This window comes from Coptis chinensis, chromosome 2 (assembly GCF_015680905.1).
Source record: "Coptis chinensis isolate HL-2020 chromosome 2, ASM1568090v1, whole genome shotgun sequence".
NCBI lineage: Eukaryota > Viridiplantae > Streptophyta > Magnoliopsida > Ranunculales > Ranunculaceae > Coptis > Coptis chinensis.
In genome coordinates this window covers 105,886,548-105,897,343 of record NC_141457.1, presented here as the reverse complement: position 1 = coordinate 105,897,343, position 10,796 = coordinate 105,886,548, and the positions used below count along the sequence as shown (strand labels likewise).

The following is a 10,796-nucleotide window of genomic DNA, read 5'->3' as shown; positions in this document are numbered from 1 at the left end:
CTACCCTTTCGGCGGCCGAGGGGCCTTCGTCCTCCGGGTGGGCGACGATCACAATACCTCGGTGGAAACCCCGACCTCGGGGCCGTTTAGCTTTTGGACCCGGCGGCGCTACCGCCTTCCCTCTTGCCCGCGGTCCTGCGTGCACATGAGGATGAAACTCCATTTCCTCCATCGGTAGAGGAGAACTCTCGTGGATTGCCTTCTCCCCAACAAAGGGTAACACCGAGCCATAGGAAAAACTAAAGCACAAGGAACAAAACAAAGCCAATGAGGGAGAGATAGCATCCAACATCACGATCAAAAAATGAAAGAGCAAACATACGAGAAGATGACCAAAGAAAGCAAGCAAGTTCGGAGGAAAAAAAGGCGACAGCGGGAAGTCCAAATGCGTTTGCTCTCCCGAACGTTTATATTTATGCAAGTGAAGCGTCTCTTCCCGAGGCAACTCATTATGGCATCGAGGCGTAAGCGCCAATCAATGGCAACCATCATTTCATATTTCACCGGACCGTTCATATCCGCTGCGTGCCAAGCCGCGCCTTGTAATGGAGGTGACCAGCGCTCCACGGGGCGCTCGCAGCCGTACGATCTTGATTAACTAGAGGGCGCTAAAACCCGGCTACCGCAAAAGCAGTTCAAGAGTGACCGCAGTCCACCAACCCAAAGGCAAACAAATCAAAGCCCGGACATCAAGATGCATAAGGAAGAAAGACAAAAAGGACAACAATATAGCCTTAATATAAAGCGGTTAGCAAATTGAAGACCCGCGATCCGACCTCCGGTTAAGAAATAAGCCGAAATTTTGGGTCTACCGAAATCGGCCCAACTAAACATCGATTATCATAAACAAGTAAAAAGAAAAGGCGAAACTGCCGGGTAACCCGGGAAAACAGCTCTATTGTTTTAGGCGGAGGCGGCGATACAAACAAAAAACCGGACATTGACCTCTCAAATAACATCATCGAAGCCTTCAACAAGAGGGGCGTCCAAAGACAGGAACGGCTTCGGATCACCGGAGAGCGCCACCACTCCTTCGGTTAACGTCCCACCCGGACCACCAACAACGGAGGGCGATCCATAACCACCTCACCTTGGGGGAGTAAGAGCGACCGCGGGACCCGGCACTACCGACCTCGAGTGAATCGACACATCGGTCTATTGTAGGTCCATGGTACGGTTCCTCGGGCGAGTCGCCGTATCTACGCCTCGGTTCTTCTATTTCAAAGACGGATAGCAAGATAGGCCTCCTCCTCCTCCATCGCGGTAGCTTTACAACGTTCGTTGAGCGCGTTAGCGGCAACAACCTTTTTCTTGGATCATCGACCTCATGCCTCAACCCGATCGCCTCGTTCACGGTGGCGTCCTCTCCGAGATAAGCGTGACCCGGTTATTGCCTTGAGTATCCGGCTCCACCTTCTCCGTTTGAGCTATCGATCGGAGATCGAGACCTCGAGCCTCGAGGACTTCGACCTCCGACTTCTCCATTTCGGCAAACAAAGGCGGTATCTTCAATTTCGATACCCGGCAACCCGGTGCGGCGGCTTCGCACATAGTACCACAAACAAGCGATAAGCAACGATTAATACAATAAGTAATAGCACAAATAGTAACAACGCGACCACTTACCGGACAAATCGCCTTATCCACCCTCCGGTTGACTCCGGCTCCTTGGCATCAAGGTCCTTCCTATCACCATCAAAGCGTCATCCCTCCAACAAACAAGCGGTATGGAGTGCGGACTTGTAGCTGCGATCCGACCTCTTCACATAAGCGCTTCTTCCCGATTACCTCATCAATGTACATCGGGTTGCGCTCGGATCGTCCTTGCCCGATCTTGGGCCCCTTACCGGCATCTCTTGAGCCAACCTTCCCGCTTCATCTTGCACGGCATCTCCGACAACCCGGGGTGGCGACCTCGACCTCCTCGGGGGCAACCTCCGGGCCGTCCTCAACTAGGGCCGCTGAAGTCGAACATCGGCCTCGACCTCGACCTCGGGTTGTGAGTGCCCTCCCACCCGTTCGCACCTCACCCACCACAATGCGGTCAGGGCCACCCTCGCGATCTTAGCGGTCGGTATTCCGAATGTCGGAGGGCGTCCTCCACATCAAAAGGAGCATCCTCCGACCGCTTCCCGATCCAGACCGGAGGCCCGGCACCCAGAAGTCGCTTCACCCGATCTGGCCCGGTTTCTATCCTCTCGGTCACGGATCACTCCCAGCTTCTCCATAACCGTTCCTTGGGCGGCTCCCTTACCACGAGCCCTTGTTTTACGAGCTTCCCTTCTCTTCCGAGCGGCGGGCCCTCCACGCTCCTTAAAGAATCCGGCGACCTCGCAACTTTCGCCTTTTCTCGGCCGAATTCGGCCTGGCGAAGCTCTCGATCAATGCTTCGGTTCGTCTCTCTCTGCGGGGGCGGATATCCGTACAAAAGACAAAATAACAAATGTTAGATCAATCACGATCGGTCGATATCGCGTGAAACCTAAGAAAGCGTCTTGGTACCCACCGATAAAATCACCGCGTTTTCTGTCCACACTAAACCAGCTCGCCGCGGTAGTTACCGACTAACAGGCGGTCTTTTATCCCAAGACTTCGTTACTCATCCCATCGAGCGAGGCGACGTGAGTAGCTTCGGGTTTGCAAGCTAAAGTTATATGCCCTAGATCGGCTTCAAAGTGAAGTGCTCAATAATATCGGCGACTTCGATCACGGTATTCACGGCGGCGTTCAACAGTCGAACACCTTCAACAACCGCCATGTGTTACCCACTGCCGCCGCGGCGCTTTGCCTGGCGGTTCAAAATTAGCAAAACCAACTTTGAAAATGGTATCGTCATATCGCCCTCGGTTGCCCTCACGCAGACGATCACCCGTGGTCGCGGTGGGGCGTACCTCTCGCCAAAGACCAAATCGCCTCGCTTTCGGGCTCGTGGATCTCCGGACCGTCCCATGTTTATACCATATCTCTTCCTTAGATATGGAAACGCCCTCAAAGCGTGTTTATCCACGATCTGGCGGCTTCGCTTCGAATCGACCTCTCACGCGTCACGAAGTGCTAGCGTCGGCAACCACCGGGGCGCGGTCGAGCATCGCCTTCCTCACTCACGGACCTCATCCCCATCACCCTCACCCGGACATACCAAGCGATTGTCTCTCCTCCTCATCTTCCCAACCGGGGAAACTTCCGCGAACCTCGTTCGAGCGAGTGTCATCGAATCCGACATCTTTCTCCTCTAAGCTTAACAAATCTAGCTACTAGTATCTAGCGAGTACCCTAACAACTCTAGCCGCGAAGCTTAGCACCAAACAAAGGAAGCGGGTTCAAAATGGTAGAGAACTAACACGAAGATTGATCGCTAATGAATTTCTCTCTACCGGGCGAAGCGACCAAATGAAGTTTGATCAAGCAAGTAAAATTTTTGAACAACCGCCCCTCCGGTTTCCAAGGCATTATGATTACACCTAGCCCTAGCCGCCCACGACTTCCAAACAAGCGTCTTGTCTTTTCACATCCCAAAAAAGCGATCGCCCGTTTTTCTTCTTTGCAAGCTGGCGCCGGATCATCCGCGTCTTTGCACGCGTCACCACGATCGCGACCAACTAGCTCAGCGGTTAACACTAGGCGTTCTACACTAATCGTGGCGGATTCCCACCTATCACATAATGCAGCGTGCCACCGTTCTCTCGGCCAGTCGTTATCACAACCTCTTGAGGGGGGTATAAGGGGTGATATTCTCTATCCGAAGACGGCGCTTAACATGGTGGAACTAATACACCGACCTATGGTCTCGTGTCGCATCCATGAGCCAACATCGGCGCCCACGGGGACGGATCGCAACATCATCATGCGAACTTCGCCCGGCGGATGACCACGGACCCCCCTATCCATAAGCAATCATGGTGAAGGTGTACTTGCACTCATCCTATTTCATTATCATCGGTCATGGCCGCGCTAGCTTCTGCCGGGGCTGCCACTCCTCATCATCATCAATGGACCTATGTAGATATTTCTCCGTGCTTCCATGATCCACACCCCACGTTGGTGACATCCTTTACACGGAGAGGTTAGGATACACTTTCGATCTCTATAAATACCTCTCCTATGAACTACGCCAGACCTGATTCTACTCTAACCCCAAGAACCCGGTAAGATCGTGGCGGCGGTTAAGCTCTCAAAGCCGAACTCGGTCTCACCCATCCATCCATATCAGTCCCCCAGAGACTGTTTGTAAGGGAATATCACATCACACCTTTACAAGACAATATGAGAATAAATGAATACTACCTATTTATTATATCCACGAACCATGGTATCAAATCAAATAGAACAAAGTTCTCTATCTTTGAAAACACAATATCTGTAATTTCGAATTTTTTTTTTTCCAATGTGCTTCATATCTGAATATCTGATGTTCTATAAAATAAATCTATAATCTAATAGAAAGTTATAAATTGAATACACAGTCTGTAATTCGGAAACTTCATTTGATATTTAGAATCACCAGTCAAAATGTATTTCTTTTGGTACGGTGTCATGTATGTTATTCACAATCGCATTGCTTGCTAACAGTCTTCCCTAAGCTCTCTGGCGATTCACTGTTTTTTTTTTATAATCACCCACATTCGATTAGCATTATTTACTGGACCTAATACAGCGTAATTAGTAATTATTTCAGTTAAGTTTTGGACTGATCAATGGGTGACAGTTATTGGTAAACCATGGATTCTTCTGGACTTGGTTACGCTATTACCTCAAGAAGTGGAACTGGTTCTTACTGTTACTGATTTTATTAATCCTGATGGCTTTTGGGATTGTGGGAGACTATCATCTTTGGTTCCTAGTCTTGTTCTCGAAACTATCAAGAGGGTAAGGGCTAGACCATCTATCTCCGATGAGCTTCTGTGGAATCCGGACCCCAATGGCCTTTTCTATATTAAGTCTGTCTATGATTTTATCGCTTCTACACAAGGCTCCCAAGGTCAAAGCTCTAACTCCCACCATTTAAAAGATATATGGGGCATCTAGAAGCTAAGGATCCCGGCTCGGGTGAAACTATTTATCTGGAAATATGCACATAACCTGCTGCCAACCGGAAATGTCTTGGTGGAATGCCACATAAATATAAAAAATATCTATATCTTCTGTAATGAACTCCCGAAGGATAGTGGGCATCTTTTCTTTGAGTGTCCCTGGAGTAAAAGTTTTTGGTTCTCTTCATGGCTGGGTCTAAGGGTTGAGAGTGGAGCCTTCATGACCCAGAATTGGTTCATTTCTTTAAGAATAAAGATGCATCAACTGATAATGTCTCTACTTATGCTTTTGCATTGATGTACTATTCATGGTGGCACAGAAATAATTGCAGGTTTAGGTCTGTGAAGCCTAACCATGATGTTGTTCTTGCCAAGGCTTTAGCTAACTGACTTGAATGGACTATTGTGGATAGCCCTATAGCTATCTTATCACATGATAATTAACAAACTAAGAGTGAGGGGGAATGATTTGCCCTTCCTTTTGGTTCGTTTAAAGCAAATTATTGTGGTATTTTTATGAAATATAAAGGATCAAGTGTCTCTGCAGTGATCATCAGGGATTGGAATGGGGTTAGTTTGTGTGGCTGCAGCTACAGAACACACTCGGGCCTTATCTTGCATCAAAGCCTATCTGCTAGCAGCTGAATTTGCAATGGACCTAGTTAGAACAAAACAACTGGACAATACGGTTTTTGAAGGAGCAGATATACAAGCCACCAAGATGCTATCGGAGCTAAGTGGGAGTTTAGATAGAGACTACAGGGCTGTATTAATTAGTAGGGATACAACGGAAGTTAAGTGGGAGGACTGGGTTTTGTTTTTCTTTTAGAACCACTTCTGTAACAGGGAATTCGTGGGTTATAAATCTGGCACAGCGTGCTAGATCTTATGGTCCACAAAACTTTTATATGTACTGCCCTGAGGCTATTTACATGCTTTAATAAAATGTTTGCAGGTTTATAAAAAAATAAAAATAAAATAAAATACAGCATAATTATCCATTGGTATTCCTTCCAATCTATTTGAGTAGCATTATTACTTGTAGAGTTGTAGATCAGGTCTTAGCTACTGGTCCGTTCATACTTTGTAAGTTTCTAGTACAAATGAAGCGATTCGCCACGCTTGGCTTACTTTTGTTTGGCACCTCAAAAGAATCTTTTAGAGAATGGGAGTTATATAGGCTCTTAAAGGCAAATATAGCACCCCAACTACAAAAATATCATTCCAATGGAGCTAGTAAAAAGGTCTTAAATTTGGAATGAGTCAAAAACCCAGCAAAAGTTAAAACATTCGCTAGCAACTGTTATAATAAGTTCGAAAGACGGACGACATAATTTCTACCGTCTGTGTGTTAAATTTCGACATACGGCAGAAACTGTGTCGTTCGTCCATCCGTCCAACAAAAATTCAACTCAAGTTACAAAATAATGGACAGATAGCAAAAACTATACCGTCCGTATTATTTAGCATTTTAAAACATAAAACGTGATTGGATTGGTTTTTGATTTTGGGGTGCCAAATTTAACTGGACAAGTTAAAAAAACTATATAGCACCTTTTAGCAGCCCAATTTAGCAGCTCTCTATTAGACTCTCTTATACAACATCGCTTTCCAAATTCTTTTTTCTTTTCAATACTACATCACTATCTCTTTGGGTTGTCGGTCGTATACTTTTCCTTGTTTTTTTTCTCTCGCTATAATCGGTCGTATACTTTTCCGAGACAGGTATCGTTATTCTTTATATATAAGCATATATTTGACCACTTATATTGGTTAAGATAATCGTCTATTCCGATAAAGTACTGGAATTGAGGACCAACTTAAGAGTGGCAGATATTGAAGATACTGCATTTGAATAGGAAATATCTTGTGTCACTACTAGAAAGAACCCCTTCAATAGTTCAATATGAACATTTTTTTTTATCAGGTCAAAAACAGTGATTCATTTTAAAACGATTAGAATATCACACATACTTGTCAAATACAATAGTAATCAGTGAAATACCAACTATATTGTTATGAATACCAACTGGGCGCTTTTGACAATTGAAGAAGCATTATCTAAAGGCCTCGGCTTCTCCAAATTTTTTAAGGAAGCTTGATGAATAACTACAGTCTGTATGTGTTATTATATAAAAAATTTACAGGTGGCTAAAAGAAAAAATCAGAGATTCCGCATCATAAGAACTGCAATTTACGCATGTACTTACAAAGGTTACAAGCAGTTCACTGTTAGAGTATTTCGCATCTCTCACCACTTCATACTACACTATTTTTATAATGGGTCACTGTTTGGGCCCCACCTAGAGATTTGGGGTTTGGGGTTAGAGTGGAATCCGGATCTTTCCAATAAGAGAGTCTGCTATCAGTTCAGAACTACGCAAAGCAATACTGCTGAGACTTGATCCTTGTTTCGGACCTGGGTAGTGCGTAGCCAGCCATCAGAAGTTCACAACCCTAACTGTGTTTGGGAATTTCTAGTCCGAACAGTCACCACTTCATGCTCTGCTATCTTGATACGGCAGGACATTTTCTCTCTTTTTTGGTATACTCTTCTATATATTCTTGCCCCTTCGAGCTCCGCATGTATCTCTCTTTCTGTTCTTATCCCCACTGGACTTCGTAAGAGCCATCCTTGATCATCACAGTCAATGCTTGGGTCCACAGTGTCAATATGCTCAACAATATCTAAACGAGCATCGAACTGATTTCTCATGTCAAATGCCACTTCAAGCACATCTGACTGCAGAAAGACCTACTCAATCCAGGAGAATATGGCATAAGTACATAGCAATAAAATTACTGACACCTCAATCACCAGTTCACCACCATAAGACCCCCAAAATGAGTAAAGAAGTAAAGAAAGCATGTAACAGAAGTTGTTGGACAATTAATCTGACTTGATGGATTTGCTACGTAAGTAGGTTTTGAGTTCATATATACAAATGGAAAATGTCAGAGTAGCTGACAAGTCAATGCTAAGTTTTACAATTTCTCGCAAAACTACTATAAGGGGTTGTGCACTTGTGCAAGACTCGACTGAAAGGCTTTTCTTGTCTTATAAAAGACTTCCAAGCTGACAATCCTGAACTCAGTTTTCCTTACGTGCCTTCAGAATTCAGATCCATCTTCCACATCCGCTTTCTTACTCATACAATCAGTTGACATGGTAACAAGTCAAAAACCTTCAAACTTAAAGCAGAAGACCATGGTCGTATTCACCTTTTTAGCGTTGGCCAATTTGATGTTTGATTTCTTTCCCCTCTTGTCGTAGAAGGTAAGCATGGTTAAGGAAACAACTTCATCGTTATTCTGAAATCAAATTTACTTTTTCCACTTCCAGTTGTGTGTTTTTGAACAACAATGATTGTACCAAACTACCAACAACTAGGGACTTGGCGCAGTTTTCTAATGACTACGGTACAAATTTCATGCCAAATTTTCTGAGATTTAACTTTCTGAGGTTAAAAAGTTTCAACTACAGCTTTGATAACAGAGAACATATGGAGTTGATTTCATTGAGCCCTTATCAATGTGGAGTTGATTTCAAAGTGTCATTTTGTTATAATTGAGACCAGAGTCAATGGCTAGGGACACAAACAGCAATGCTTTGCAAGGTTCATGAGGTACACCTAAAAAATCCAATAGATAAGATTTGGCAACAAATGGACCCAGGAAATCTTCCCAGTTAAATACAAAGGCATTGCAGCAAATGAATAGGTGTGTACCTGTCCTCCTGGACTCAAATTCTTTAAAATGGAATCTACTAAGGGCTCTTGCACGACTCTTCTTTTGTGATGCCTTTTCTTGAAATGTGGGTCAGGGCACTGCAAGAAAGAAATAATGAGATTTGTCATCTCGGAGAAGAACTAACACTTCAAACTATTTGGAAAAGAAAACTTTAAGTTGACTTACTCAGTTACTTACTCACCAAGATTGAGACGAATAATAAAGGTCCAGGGTAGTTCGAGACCAGTAGCTCGAATGATACTGTGGCATTATAAAATAAGAAACCTCTGGATTCAAATAACAACAATATAATTACTTAAGGAAAACTCTTAATCAAATTCAATTCATTGCTCAAAATGGACAGAGAATGAGTAACAAACTTACATGTTATCAAGAGCCAGATCTTTCACCCATAACTGGGCACGTTCAACCAACTGAACAGCAAAGCAGCCACATGAAGTAGCAAACAAATTTTAAACAGGGAAACTGAGTTGAACACTTAACTCTCGTTTTGAAAAAAAAAAAACCAAATAAGTCATTAAATCTCATAGAATGGAACAGTTAGAACCGTACTTTCTGACGTATTTCCAGTCCCAAGTAATTTCTTGTTTCAGGCGAGTTCTTAGCATGCCAAAGGAGAAATCTGCCACTACCTGGAACTTTTATTTTGTCAGGTAGATAGACAAACACAAGACTCTACACTTTCTAAAATCAAGCAGTGCAACGAAGTGAACTAGGATTCAAGAAAGCACTGATTTGATGCCATATTGTTCTAAGCATATCATCGTGGGAACAAAACTTTAAAAATGTGCTTTGTCAAGCACTCAAGACAGACGCTAAAGGTAGACCATTCCTCACACATACATATACATGGAGAAATTATGCTGTCCAACGAGATACCACTAAACCTATCAGGTTCCATATACATTTGCAACATATTGACGATATTTGAACACATGAGATCAATCAGTTTGGATGGTCGTGAGCTCATTAACCATTACTGATATTTAGGATATTTCAACAAACAAACAAGGGCACATGGCATATGTTTCTTGAAGAAACTTCATATACTCAAGTGACAACAGATAAACCCAATGTGTACTCTTTACCAGGAAGCATTGCATAGCTTTAATAAAATAACTAACATCAAACACTTCACACGGGCGTGCATTGCACCGCCTTGGATAAACACTACAAGTCACAAAACACCCCTATAAGTAAATTCAAAATACTTTTGTGAACATTGTAATTGTTAATTACCTACCACAGCCAATGTCGACCACGAGTGGCAATGTGGAGTCTCGAAAAATTTGATTCCAATTTGGTACCTCTGATGGTACCTACCAGTAACAACAAATTTTCTACAATTACACAAGTCACAAAATTATGTATTACACCTAATAAAGAGAAAACAGTGTTGGGAGGTGTACCGAATATGAAGAGGTGAGAGGGTTGACATGCTGCCTGATTCGAACATGCCCACGCACTTCGTCCAGTGAGTGTTTAAGGTTTAGGTCCGCATATTCCAAAGCTACTAAGTCTGGACTTCTGAGCTCGGTCTTGTTTTCTTTGCTGATGGTTCTTGTAGTAGTAGTAGTTGTGTTTCTTATCTTGTTGATATTATCAGGGGGGAAAAACAGGATTCTACCCTTTCTTCCTCTTCTAATAATGGGATTAACCAAGTTAACGCGTCCAATCCCAAACATTTGTTCTCTCTCCTTTTTACGCTTGCAAATTCACCTGCCCAACTCCCAACCTTTTTTCAGTACAAGATAATTTGATGATGAACAGGGACCAACGGGTGTGGATGTGGGTCTCTGGGTTGGTACTTTGGGTACTACGCCAGAATTTTTTGCAAACTTTAGTGGACATGGATGGGGTCATGGGGGGGGCTTATATACTATTGGGCCATTCTGATAACGCATAATTGGACCCATATACTATATATCACAGGGTCACATGGACCATATACTTGTTTAACTTTAAAACAAAAAACATGGACCCATATACTCAGGTGACAAACTATGTCCCAACACC

General features: G+C 43.7%; 1 protein-coding gene across 2 annotated transcripts; it reads right to left on the bottom strand.

Moving 5' to 3' along the window:
- Window positions 1–7,136: 7,136 nt before the first annotated feature.
- Window positions 7,137–10,596, bottom strand: LOC147520085 (uncharacterized). Of its 2 annotated transcripts, none has more exons than XM_086591532.1 (7): window positions 10,190–10,596; window positions 10,024–10,099; window positions 9,333–9,412; window positions 9,144–9,193; window positions 8,962–9,046; window positions 8,759–8,857; window positions 7,137–7,785 (listed from the first exon to the last, which is right to left on the bottom strand). In XM_086591532.1, the coding sequence occupies exons 1-7, from the start codon at window positions 10,463–10,465 to the stop codon at window positions 7,480–7,482; spliced, it is 972 nt and encodes a 323-aa protein (XP_086447658.1). In that variant the 5' UTR covers window positions 10,466–10,596; the 3' UTR covers window positions 7,137–7,479. The 2 variants fall into 2 exon arrangements, with proteins under 2 accessions (XP_086447658.1, XP_086447659.1); XM_086591533.1 differs by lacking the exon at window positions 7,137–7,785 and adding an exon at window positions 7,927–8,662.
- Between the last annotated feature and the right edge of the window lie 200 nt (window positions 10,597–10,796).